The sequence below is a fragment of the Aythya fuligula genome, chromosome 10, assembly GCF_009819795.1.
Source record: "Aythya fuligula isolate bAytFul2 chromosome 10, bAytFul2.pri, whole genome shotgun sequence".
NCBI lineage: Eukaryota > Metazoa > Chordata > Aves > Anseriformes > Anatidae > Aythya > Aythya fuligula.
Window position 1 is genome coordinate 17,133,332 of NC_045568.1, and position 13,318 is coordinate 17,146,649.

The 13,318-nt window shown below is 40.4% G+C and overlaps 1 protein-coding gene across 4 annotated transcripts in view; it reads left to right on the plus strand.

Annotated features, from left to right (window-relative positions):
* The window catches only part of MITF (melanocyte inducing transcription factor), a 92,794-nt gene that overhangs the window by 74,875 nt on the left and 4,601 nt on the right, over positions 1-13,318 (plus strand). Inside the window, exons 3-8 of one of the 4 annotated variants that reach the window (XM_032194428.1) lie at positions 2,153-2,380; positions 3,487-3,570; positions 5,028-5,123; positions 9,154-9,271; positions 11,676-11,750; positions 12,841-12,916. In XM_032194428.1, coding sequence (XP_032050319.1) covers positions 2,153-2,380; positions 3,487-3,570; positions 5,028-5,123; positions 9,154-9,271; positions 11,676-11,750; positions 12,841-12,916 — 677 coding nt within the window. The remainder of the gene's footprint in view (positions 1-2,152; positions 2,381-3,486; positions 3,571-5,027; positions 5,124-9,153; positions 9,272-11,675; positions 11,751-12,840; positions 12,917-13,318) is intronic. The other 3 variants (XM_032194429.1, XM_032194430.1, XM_032194431.1) reach the window with 3 other exon arrangements.

Sequence of the window (13,318 nt, forward strand, 5' to 3'; positions counted from 1 at the left end):
ACAAATCAGGTTAAGCTCTCTTAACACCCTATCTGAAGTATGTTTCTCTGTGCAGCAGACTTTGGAAAACAGCACAAGTAGAGCAACATCAGATGCATGTGCTTCAGCACAACGCTTCCGTCAAGCAATTGAGTAGCAAGGATAAGAAAGGTCTGGGAGGTGTAGGGACTGCGTGCAGTAATGGTGTTGGGTGGACAGAGGTATATTTGCAGTGTGCTTTAGCCCGTTGTCAACCCTTCCTACACTGGAAGCCTTGCTGCTGAAAGCTGGGACAGACTGAATGGGCACAAAGGAGGCTGAAGAAGCAGCACAGCTCCTTGAAATCCCGAAAACCTCCCTGTGGAGCTGCAGGTCCTGGGTGCAGCTGGTGCCCGGAGCAGCGGGTGCCGAGGGCAGGGCCATGGGCTGCTGTGGCTCCCTGCTGCGCCAGGGCTGCATAGCCCCGTGGGCTCATCCAGCGCCCCACGGCTGGTGGATGTGCGTTGGGCTCGTAGGGCATTCGTTCAGTTATTTCTTCCTCTGTACTTAAAAACTTTTAACCTTACTGCTAAAGAAAAATACCATTGTCTATCAGTATGACTGGAACGAAAGATGAATAGCGAGTTAGCCTTGAGCAAACTGTCAATCTGACTTTGATAGGCCATCACTTAAAAGGTCCTTTTATGTTTATGAAAAAGCATGACGTCAAAGCCAGGGAAAAAATACCAATACTTAGGGCTAAACTTGCACAGCCCCTGTGTGAACTGTTTGTTTCTCTACATGCGTAGCTAATTAGCGGAGGTTACTATAAGTCTGAGCAGTGGCGTTCCAGTTTCTGCTGCTGGTTTGGGGCAGCTTGTTTATGGTGCTTCCATATGTGAATCGCTCAGACTGGAGTAGCATAAAGCAAAGGATATTGCAGTCACTTCTCTCACAACCTATAAGTATTATGCTGGAAATGCTTGAGTATAATCATTATCAGGTGAGTTATTTGCAGACTTATTTTAAAAGCTCTTGCTAAGAAGGCTTACAGTGGACAGAAAATCCTTTTCCTCTTTTATCTAGTTTGCTTTAATATCTTCCACAGAAATGAGTGGGGAACGTGCACGGTCAGTTGTAACGGTAATAGAAGTCACTTTGCTAGTTTAGCGTTAGGTTGGAGGTTGGACTCGATGACCTTGAGGTCTCTTCCAACCTAGAAAATTCTGTGACTCTGTAACTGTTCAAAACTAACAAACTTTTCAGAGTATTATTTTACTTGTTTGTTTTCTACCTTTTGATCAAGATATTAATGATCAAAGAAAGGTGACGGCGTTTCCAAGATATGGTGATGTTTTTTCCATTAAAAACACAAAAGGCTTTTCTTCTCGTGCTTATTTAGAGTGAAAGAGAATAGCTTGGCATGCTTTTTTCATATTTTATATGTGAAAATATTTCTAAGTGCTGGAAAGTTTATCTTAAATACAAAAATGGCTGCTGCTGAGGACAGTGATTGATCTGACCGGAGACGCTGCTTTTCTTGCATCTTCTTTGTGTAACGTATTTTTTAAACATGCTGTCTTACTTGTAGGTGACTTAGGCCATATATCTGAGTTATAAATCATCTGGAGACAAAAAATGGCACATTACTTTTTTTTTTTAACAACGTATTTGATATTTTAAAAAGCGAAAGAAAAACCAACAACAAATAATTAAATCTGTCCCTTACTTGAAATCTGATAGAGGATAGCGGTTGATACTATTTAGCTTTTATTAGGAGCTATTGACAAGTAAAACGAGTCCTGCTGTGGCACTTATTTCTCCATATTTTGGTGAAAATTAAACATTGTGTTGCTGAAGGTCTGAACAGAGAAGTACCTGTTGCAGAGTGTCTGTGTGAACTGGAAAACTGGAGCATTGATTTTAAGTGGGAAATCTCACCATGTGGAAGAGAAGTGGAACTCGTTGCTTTCCTGTTAATAAGTCAGTTATTGGAACATTCTCTCAGGAACTCATTCCTTGCCACTGAACGTGAATTAGTGAAGCCCTGTTGAGTTCCTTGGAGCCGCACGGGTTTGTAACTTTGAGTCAAATGCTTAGCTGGTCTGTGTCACAAATGTATATAGCTCAGATCGATGCCACATGTAATGACGTTGTAAAACAATAAAGCCCTTTCCTAACTCCTGTCACACAGGTGCAGACTCACCTTGAGAACCCAACCAAGTACCATATCCAGCAAGCCCAGCGGCAGCAGGTAAAGCAGTACCTCTCTACCACTCTAGCAAATAAACACGCCAACCAAGCCCTGAGCTTGCCATGTCCAAACCAGCCCGGTGATCATGTCATGCCGCCTGGAACTGGAAGCAGCGCGCCCAACAGCCCGATGGCCATGCTTACGCTTAACTCCAACTGTGAAAAAGAGGTAATACACGCTTGTTGTGCATACTCTTCAGTGAAACAGAATTGCATTCTGCTTTCTTTCTGTTTCAAACCATATTTGCTAATTACGATGTTACGTTTATCTTCTTTTCTGAACTGCTCACTTAGAAAATGCAATTAATGCTTCTTTGCCTGCCTGATGAATATGTATTTGTATAAAACATTAGGGCAAGAAACAAACAAAAAAAAAACCCTCTGTCATGTAATTTCCTTTTTTGAACTATTTTAGCTAGTTTATGCTTATTAAAACTTCTATTTTTTTTTTTTTTTTGCTTGCTTGATGCACGCAGTGAATAGTTGACCTTTGGAGAATACAAAGCAGTTTTGTTAGCTGTAGCTTTCTGGAATAATGTTATTTATGGCCCATTCAGTGTAGAAAGAGCAAAGAGCATAACAAAAATAACTGAAAAACAACAGACTTTTTTTTTTAAATATTTTAGGGTTTTAGAAATATTTGGACTAAAATTTGAGCAAGTCTCTTGCTTAGTTTCAACACCAGATTATCTGAGCTAGTATATCCTAAAATGTTTCCAATTTGCTGTTTCTGCGCTGCAGATTTGAGGCTTCTATGCCTAGAAGTCGTTCACAATCTTGTCTTAAACCTTTGCTGGCAAAAACTTCGTTGGCTGTTGTATGTGCTGAGGTGCAAAATAAAGGTTATTTGAAAGACATTAGCAAGTAAAAGAATCATGTCAATATTTTAGCGACTTGGCAAACGAGAGAGAATTATAGAGCTCCCTTTGTTCCTCATCCTTCCTCTGAGCCTTTGTGCCAGAATTTTAATACAGATGCACTCTGTGAGGAAAAATTTATCCAACTCCAAAAACAGTTATTTAAAAATGGCTTTTACACATGCAAGAGGAATTACTTGTGCTCCATAGTTTTAAACTAAGTGAAAATCCAAGTTCCATCCTATCATCTCACTTGTACCACAGTTTTTTTCTCAAGTTATTTACAGCTTCACTTTGCTGTGTCATCAGGCACATGTGTGCATGACACTGTTTCAATCGTGCTCTTTTTGGGACTGAGACTGTGCCATGAACTCAGATCCATGCTTTGCTTTTTTTTTTTTCCTTTTTATTTCTGCAGGGATTTTATAAATTTGAAGAGCAAAGCAGGGTTGAGAGTGAGTGCCCGGCTCTGAATACACACTCACGAGCATCATGCATGCAGGTACTGGATGACACAGGAGTTGGAGCACTGAACACCTTTCCAATGAGAATGTTTCTTTGAACTTATGCTAAATAGTAAACTTGACCAGTAATGTATTTAACAAGTTGAATGTAAAATGTATTTAAGAAATGAAACAACATAACCCCCACTTACATTACAAATCTGCCATGTCCTTGCATATTACCATTGATATCAAGTGCATTAAAACGTCTAGAAAAGTGTTAACCCTTTTCAGAACTGTAACAAGAACTCTAACACTATAGCAGAAGAACATTATCAAGGGTGTTTTAGAATCTCACTTCAGGAAGTCGTTTTTAAAGCAGTTTTTCCCCCAAGCTGCATGTATGTGTTGCTGCTGAGATAGTTTCTAAGAGCCCATTTCTACGCAGATCACACCTGCACTTAAGGGGGAGGTAGAGAGAGAAGGCTTTAATCCATCCATGGTAATTTTGTCCTCAGTAGTCATTTTTTAAATTATTTGTATTTTTTATTATTATTATTTTGATCAGACTGCATTTTATTTTAGTAACAAGACTTCAGATATGGGCTGTAACTATTGTTTCCTTTCTTGCCCTCACTTTCAGCCAGTGTAATTCATTCTGATCATACTTTATTGCGCTGATACGAAAATCCCCTAAACTACTCTTTGCACTATCAATTTTACATTTTTTTTGAAATTATTATTATTTTTAATTAGCGTTACTTAAGCTTATTTTTTTATAGTGATCCAAAAAGAAATAGGTGCAAGCTGCAGGTCAGCTCAGAGCATCTAAGCGGTGCTTTGGAGGACTGTCTTCCACCTGACCATGTAGGAACTTATGGAGGAACCCTCCAGCCCAGCCCCAAAAACTGTTTGCACCACCTAGAATCATCACTGAGCTACTCTTGGGTGGTGCTTCCTGGGAGGGAATATTAGGAAATAAACCAGGTTCCCCCGTTGAGGGAGGGCAGCCTTTCAGCAGCAAGTCTTCTCCTCCCCCCTGCAGATGCCAGGGCTCAGGCATTACAGCCTGTAAGTCACTTTTTGTCCCACACCTGCATGATCGAGGTGGAAGGTGGGCAGGCAGTGCTGGAGCCCTGTGTTTGGAGATGAGAAGGTGGCGGGGCCGGTGCAGAACCAGGGAGAGGGTTCCACATCCTTAGTGAGGCGTGTTGTACAGGCACCAATATCCTCTGCTGTTCCTGGGAGGAACAGCTGTCCGTGGGCAGGTAACTGCTGATGGGAGGTGTGGAACAGATCATGAAGCCTCAAGCTTTGTTGTGGTCTGACAGCCCTAGCTGGATAGGGAGAGTTATGTCAGGGGGATTGGATTTGGAGTATGGCAGAATTGCACAGACCTCTGCTTTGGCCCGTACTGCAGAGAACCCGTGTGTTGCTGAAGTGCTTTGTTAGACCTTTGTTCCTTCTTGGTTTTGATAACTGTTCTATTTTTTATTGTTCACCTTTACTATTGCAGATGGACGATGTGATCGATGACATAATTAGTCTAGAATCAAGCTACAATGAAGAAATCCTTGGCTTGATGGACCCGGCCCTGCAGATGGCAAACACGGTACAATGCTCCCTTCCTTTTGCTTTCCCCATTAAGCCTTATCACTGCTCCTCAAGTGAATGTGCAACTGGAGTGTCACTTTTTTTTTTTCTCTGAGCAGTTAAGCAGTTAGTGCACTGTCTGTGGAGAATAATGAGCTTTTCTTTGAAGATCTATGATCTTAAGGTATACAATTGCAGTGAAGAATGTGAGTTCAAAAATGCAAGCTGGAGTCAGGTTGAGGGAATACATAGGACAATTTTGCTTTTTTTTAATTCAAACTCAGGTTAGTCAGTGGGAAGATTATAGCAGAGGAGTGAATTGAACTAACAGAAGTAAGTTTATACGCACTGATATTAATGGGTATATTAATGGGCATCAAGCTCGGCTTTGGAAACCTAGAGGGAATCTTTGGCACCCCAGGTTCCCATCTTATTATTTGCAAATAAGAAACTGTAAGCCACATTTAAGTGTTAGCATCCCTGCCCAAAGCTGCTCTAATTTAACTGTGAAGCTCTAATATCGTATATTTAGTTTAGTCTGATTGCAAATGGAGATAAGTCCCAAGTTAGATGACAACAACGATGGTACAAAATTAGAAAAAAAGAAAGGAAAAAAAAGCAACCCCTCAAAGCAAACCAGAGGTGAAAGAATAAAGCTTAAAACTGAATGGGGAGAAGGGCGCCCAGGAAGTCTGGGACAAAGGACAAGAATGCTGAGATGGGAAAGTTGGTGAGCAAGGGAAGGCACGCATTACCTCCAAGTTGCCACTTCTGTTTGCTGGTTCACATTGCTGCGAGCATTAACATAATCGTACTTCTGGCATAATCTTATTTTGATCTTTTGTGGAGGGTAGCTCTAGTGAATTTTTTGCCTTAGGCTTAAGTGCTGTTAGATCTGGCTGAGTAGATGTCTGCCAGTGCTGGCGTCTCGTTCTTTTTTATCTAGTGCCAAAATTTACAGCTTACCACTTAGCATCGATTTTTGTAGCATAGGTTTACATTTGCTGACAGTACTTGTCTGATGTCATGTAACCGAGTCTGGCTCCCACAGATTCCCACAGCCCTCTTGGAGGTACGGTGCATGCTGCAGAAAACAGCCCACCAACCTCCCCCCTTAGATAGTGCCCTTGGAGCAGTCTACTAATACTGTTAAACTGCTCGATGCAAGAAGCATGTTTCAGCCTCTGAATTAACCTGGTACCAGTCGTGAAGTGATGGAAAACAAGACACGTTCCTCAACAATTGGTTTGGAGAAAAACGAGCCTGCCATAACAAACACTTTTCATTTGGAATGAGATTTAGCTCTGAAAACACAGAGTATTTTACTAATAAGGAATTGATGTCTGTAGACTGAGCTAAGTAGAGCTGGGAAAAAAAAATAAAGAGAGGAAATGGTTTCTAAAGAGACGCAACCTATAAATAGCTGTGCTGAGGCTACAACAAAGGCTGCTATTGTTCCGTAACCAACAAAGAATGAAAGGACCAGTTTGTTACGTTTGGTAACAGTACTTAATTGATAAACAAAATCAGAGATTTGAGTGTAGAACAAGCGGAGGGGTGTTTCTAAGTACCTCCTAATTGAAAAGGGCTCATTGCAATACAGGGCCTATGGACATGTTTGTAAACTTTGGTACTAGGTCACAAGTTAACCAGCTTTGCTGCTGTGCTGGAAGGTGTCAGAATGGAAGCTGAACCCCAGCAGTAGAAGAGTCTTATTGCAGGGACTGCCCCTGAGCATGCCCTTGTAGGTAAAGGGAGCAGCACAGCACCTTCTGGGGAACAGAATCCTCGGTGATACACACTGAGCCTGAATGGCCTGAATGTGAGTGCTCATTTTATTAGAGCCCATCATATTCCATGATAGGAAATCTCGTGAATAAAAACACACCTTTCTGTCTCAAGGAAGGAAACAAACCAGGCCTGGCATAAGCCGCTCTTAATTTACTTTTAGAGAGAGTTAAGGTGAATTAATTTCTTGGGGATGATCTGAAAGATGCTGTATTAAATGTCTTAGCTAAAATCGGCGAACAGCCTTAAGGAAACATTAAAATTTGTTTCTGTATTTTAAAAAGATAATCAGATATGCAAATTTCTCCCTTCATCTTTCTTTAGTTAGTGATGCATCAGCATTGCTTGCGCTTTGTTGCCCAGCTCTCAGGTGGGTTCTTCTGGTGCAAGCCATTCCTGCAGGACTCGGTGTGCACAGTCAGCAGCCCCTGCCCTTTTGTGGTGATTGCTGCACTGTTCCTTACGGAACCTTACATGGAAATCCAACATGATGTTGACATCTGTGGACAGGGAGGTGGAATCCCAATCCACAATCCTTTCGTAACACGCAGGGTTTATCTTGCAATAATTAAAGCAGCTTGGTGACCTCGACTGTTCTCCATGCTTTGTTACAACCTAGCTGCTTTACCCAGGATTTGAGATGCCAGTTCCTGGTATCTTTTTATTTTTCCTCTGAAATTCCTAGTTAGATTTCACATGTCTGGTTCTGAACTTCAAGTCCCAGGCCTACAAACAAGTCCTTTGTGCTCTCACCATACTTGGGAGCATGAATAGAAAGAGCACGTCCAAGTCAGAAGGTTGTGTGACGCCACTGCTGCTCCTGTGTCACGAATGCGTCGAGGGGCCAAAAGATCTGAGGGTCGGCTTTGTAGAGCAGTGAGATAATGGTCTCAGTGACATTAATGTGGGTGTGTTGCAACTAGGATCACACTCTGTGGAGGACAGCTGGGAACTAAAACATTTATTTTTTTTTTTAATATATATTTTTATATGAAATTCAGAAGCGAAGTGGTGTGCAGGAAATTGTAGGACTAGATTTGCTGAGAATTGAGGTTGTTTTTCCTCTGTCACTTGAAGACCAAGTCAGAGGACCTCCTTTTTTTGTTGGCCTCTGTCAGTTCAGAAGTCTCCTGTCAAATCTCAGCATGGCGTCTAGGTGGTGGCACTTCAAGATGTGCATTATCAGCTTCGTTTCTTATGGTAGCTCTAAGTAGCAGAGAAATTTTCTCCTGTCTCAGTCTGGCAAGGACTGTCAGTAGGAGTTTAATAGCCCGTGCTGTGACTCACGCCATTGTATTCCCCAGCGTTATTTACGTGGGTGTGAAGTTAATGGTCTAATCTCTGCAGGATCAGTGTCTTGGAGGGACTGGTTTTCTTTGCAGCAAAGATAAGAAATGTTGCTACTCAGATAAGGTATCAAAGTACTTTATACCTGTCTTCTCAAAACCTAGTTTGAAAACAAAGAATAGGCAGGTAAAATAATCCACTCAGGATACACGGGAATTTCTTTAAATTTACGTTGTGATGTTAAGGGCTAGCTTTGCTAAGTCTTGTTGGAATACTACTCTATTTCCTTATGAATCTCTTTGCTTAAACATACCTAAAGAAGAATAACAGAATGAATGAGTAATTGAGGACATGTATGTCAAAACAGTCTTCCTCCAACCGGTGCATATTTTTGTTACGCAATGTGAAAAACAAGTTAAACTCATGAAAACGTTCTCTCTGTAAATAGCCTTCAAATCACATGAAAAATGTGATTGATGAATACAGTGTCCTCTTTCAAGCTTGTAATGATTTGCTCAGAACTTTAACTCATGTGTTATTGGAAAAATGGGGGCATCCTCCATGAGTCTTCTGTAGGCGCTTTCAGATTTTTTTCTTGGAATTGCTGAGGGTGCAGATCTTAGCTTTCAGCGGAGCAATTGTGAGGAACAATACAGCAGTACTTGTCAGTGGGCATTACCTCTTCTTTCTTCATTTTTTTTCAACTTAAATGGAGCTGTGCTTCCTTGCATTTCAAAAAAATAATAATAAAGTATTGTCTGCACCTTCCTGAGAAGAGAGGATGGAACTTAACCAGTGTAGGTGGTTTATTCCTCATGCCCATGCATATGCATAATTTTTGCTGACCTTACTGCAAGCTCTGTTTGCACGTGGAAAAGAGCACAGACTTCTTAGCAGGTGATAACTCATTTGTTCTGTACAAAGTTTTTCATAAGGCAAACCAACTGATCTTTCTCCTTCCTTGTCTTTTCTAGTTGCCTGTGTCTGGGAATTTGATTGACCTTTATGGCAACCAAAGCATGCCGCCTCCAGGACTAAACATCAGCAACTCGTGTCCAGCTAATCTTCCTAATATAAAAAGGGAGCTCACAGGTAAATACATCTAAAATACTACTTCAGAGCTATGGTGTAATTGCTTTGAATTCAGGTGATACTGGACATAATTTCTGTTACAATTTCTTTTTAAAAAAATGATGAATTGTTACTTTTTGCAGTCTTTCTTTTTTATTATTTATATGTATTAGCTGGCAATACAGCTGTATTTGCATGCGTCCATTCACTGTGACAAATTAAGGCAAAGTCCGTGGGGTACATACACAAAGCAAAGGTGTCTGCAAATGAACAAATAGAGATCCATTCTAGAACCAGTGACAAAATCATATTAATACGCAGAAATTATTGCTCTTAAGCCCAACTGAGAGTCATGCTGTGTGCTGACCTGGTAGAGGTGTAGTTTATTTCTTGTCTCTCTTCTTTCTGTTGTGAAAACTCACAGGCTGACTCAGTGGCAAAGCAGGTTCTGGACAGGAATTAGTTTAAGTAGAGCAGTTTTAATAGCCCAGGAGTGAGCTTCTCTGGAGGAAATGCCACGTCTCTGAGCTGGTGGATATTTGCATTTTGTATGAGTGCGCAGAATTTGAGCTCTGCGCCAAAGGAAGATACACAAAGTGCAAAATGACTAGTGGCTGCTAGAGAAAGAAAAACTTCAACAGCATGTAGAACTATGTTAAGAGGAGGGTGGGAGGTGATGAGATCTACTCAGGGTCCTACATTACAGACAGCTTCATTGCCTCAGTTACAGAAAGCTACAAGTGGCTGTAGGCTGCAAGCTAAACACTCAACTTGCCATGTGTCTAGGCTGATGGATTCACTTTAGGTGATTGTGTAAGACATTGGGCAAAGAAGGCAGAAAGAGGGGAAATTAGTGAATGAAGTGGTCTTACAGAAGTCCTCAGTGTGTCAAAATAGACATTTAGCTTAGTTGAGATCTATGTGCTACCTTCACGTGTATAAACAAGCAATTTAGTTATCTGCTACCATAGATTAAGAGAAAAAGCGTTTTGCATTTAACTTGTCCTAAGTTTAGGAATTAAACTGAAATTTAACAGCAGTCACCTTGATGTTGATCTGGCCAAGCCTTTGACTATCACAAACGGTGACTTTTAATATCGGTATGTTATCATAGACAGAACTCCAGGAAAGGCTTCCTCTTGTCACAGAAGTTTTATTTAGAGGCTGGAGTTTAATCTCTGAACGTAGAAATGTAGAAAAGCTTTTGGTTCTCTATTTCTTGATATTTCTGTTGGAACTAGGTTGAAGAGAGTTTAGTTTTTAACAAATGCTAGACTTAAATATTGCTTTCTACTTTATAAATATCGAAATGATAAAGAACTAAGAAAAATCAAGTCTGTTTCCTAGCATCTGATGCTGATGGTAGTTGTGAGTTGTCAGCTGTAGTTACTGAAGCATTTAATGGGAATCCTGCTCAGCTGGGAGTGCAGTTTCAATCACTTTTGGCCTTACAAACCTCATATCTGTTTCATAATGCAATGTCAGACTAAGCACAGATTTTATTAAGACATGGAATAATCTTTCAAGCTTTTTTGGGAGGGATCCTTTGGGAGCCTAGTATTACGAAGGTTATGCCTTTATTACACTGCACGTAATGCTGGGGTAACTTCCCGTACTCCAAGGGAAACAAACCCTCATCACCAGTTACTGTGGCTTGAATGGGACATAATCCATATTCCATAAAAAGAAAATAATACAGAAAATAAAATTGTTTGAGTGAAGGGTTTTCTTCCCAAGCTTAGTTATGTGTTTGCCTGAACTATTATGCGCTCAAGTCTGAGTAATAAATGTGTGGACCAAAGTTAAGAACAGTTGTGATCTGAGATTTGCCAATAAAGGTGTTGATTTTTTTAAAACTTTTTTGATATAATGGGAACAATTAATATAGCTGGAAAACACAGCATTTTTAGTAGGTCACTTAAGTCGTACCTTGAGTGCCGTGGTGATGTGCACATGTTGCCACAAAAGGACATAGTCTCAATTCCAGCAAGCGGAGCTGCTGACTCCTGGCTGCTTCACATCCTGTGCAGGTAGCAATGCAGTAAGCATGTTGTTCCTCTGGTTCAGCCTCTGTGTGGTACATAAGCATGTTGTCTGCATGTGTACGTAGGAGCAGGTATGTTGGATTTCAGCAATTTGTTGTCCTCAAATACCTTGCTGAATCAGGGCCTCCGTGGGAAACGTTCTCATCACAGAAGTCAGCATAGGAAGTGTGGGAACAAAAGCTCTGCAGGTACAGGGGTAAAGCTGAATACCAGCTCTGGATTTCAGCAAACACAGTGTATGCGACAGGCCCTTCTCACTTTACGGAAAGGCTGTAATGATTTGTTTGCCAGTTGCTGATCAGGCTTCCTTCACAAAAGTTTCACAAACTGAAATGTTGTTTGAATTACTTTAATTCTAATTACCTCATTCACATGCACAGCATGTATTTTTCCTACAGAGTCAGAAGCAAGAGCATTGGCTAAGGAGAGGCAAAAGAAAGACAATCACAACTTGAGTAAGTTTGGTTCTTTGCTTTTTACACCAATTTTAATAATGATCATAGTTGTTCTTGAGTGTTGGAATGTGAGCATTTTAAATCTGAATAAGCCACTCTGTGTAATACTGGTTCATTATGTTATGCCCATAGATCAAATGCCCCTGATACTCCTGAAGTGCGTACTTAAATCTACTCTTCAATTTTAAACCGTTTTCCAAAAAAGTGAAATGGTCTGGGTGGTCTAATTCCAAGTAATGATCTGTTTATCTGGACTTCTTGGAAGTATGCACTCAGACGTGGTGTTAACCAGTAAAATTACTGGGAACATCTCATCCAATTGCTTTCAACAAATTCCCCTTGTGATTTTTTGCTTTTTAAAAACAGAACAAAAGCACTACAATTTAAGGTAGACAGTTAGCTTATGACTTTAAACACCAGTGCACATCCTCACTGTGACAATTTTATAAATTCCAGTTTGAAGGGAGCACTCATTTCTGAGTTTAGAAAAGGAAAATAAAACAACGAGCATCTCATGACTTAAGTATCAAAAGACAACTTAAGAGTCTTTTGTATTAATAGAAAAAAAAGGTGCTCTTTTATGCCTTGGGCTATTCAGAAGCCTTTTCAGTAAGCTTTTGTAATAACATGAAAAGCTAATGCAAGAAAGTTGATCTTTAGGTTCGATTATTTTTATGTACTCTTAAGTGTTGAATCTGAAAGAATACATAAACATGCCTATACTTTTTGTCCCTTCTCCTGCTTTGGGATTTTCCTGGGCAATAAACTTTTGTCTCCAAATTTTTGTGATACTTTCCCCTTGGAAGACAAACGCTTTTCATTATTTTTATTGGAGTCCTGTGCTAACACAGCCATCATATTTTTAGAGTCTCACTTTAGATCTTGCCACTTCAACAGTCCCACATTTTTAAAGCGTAGACACAACTTCTGCCTCTATGTGTAGAAGAGCAAAATAAATTACTATATTGTCACTAGATTTTAAGCTTCAGGCAACAATTTCAAAGGCACTTAAAGAAATCTTTAATTAAAAGCTTTATACTTTGTAATTAAGTGGATATGACTTGTAACATCTGTGCTGTTTTTCCTAAAGTTGAACGAAGAAGAAGATTTAATATTAACGATCGTATAAAAGAACTAGGCACTTTGATACCCAAGTCAAATGACCCGTAAGTATGATGTGCCCAGGGGTCTGTGGAAGGGAGGGTGGTGGTTGTTGTTTTTAAAATAAATCTTAGGGGAGAGAAAATCATAAAATCCTGAGTTTTCTCTTTTGATGTTGGCTTTCTGTGGCAGTAGAAGTGTTTGAAGGTTCTTAATTTGGTTATTTTGTCACAAAATAGTCACAGAACCCTGGCAGCAGCTCAGCATCTTGTTAGGGCCCTGTGCTTTGGCAGCGTTGGGGCTGATGCTGTGAGTGACCGCCGTACCAGCAAGAGAGCTGTCAGGATGTGAACGCATAGTCTAGTCCAGCTGCTCAGCTGACTACATAGCTGCTTGTCTTGCTAAGCGATCCTTTGAATTTATTAGATGTCATAGCTTGGCAAGACAGAACAGACCCTTCTTTTTGT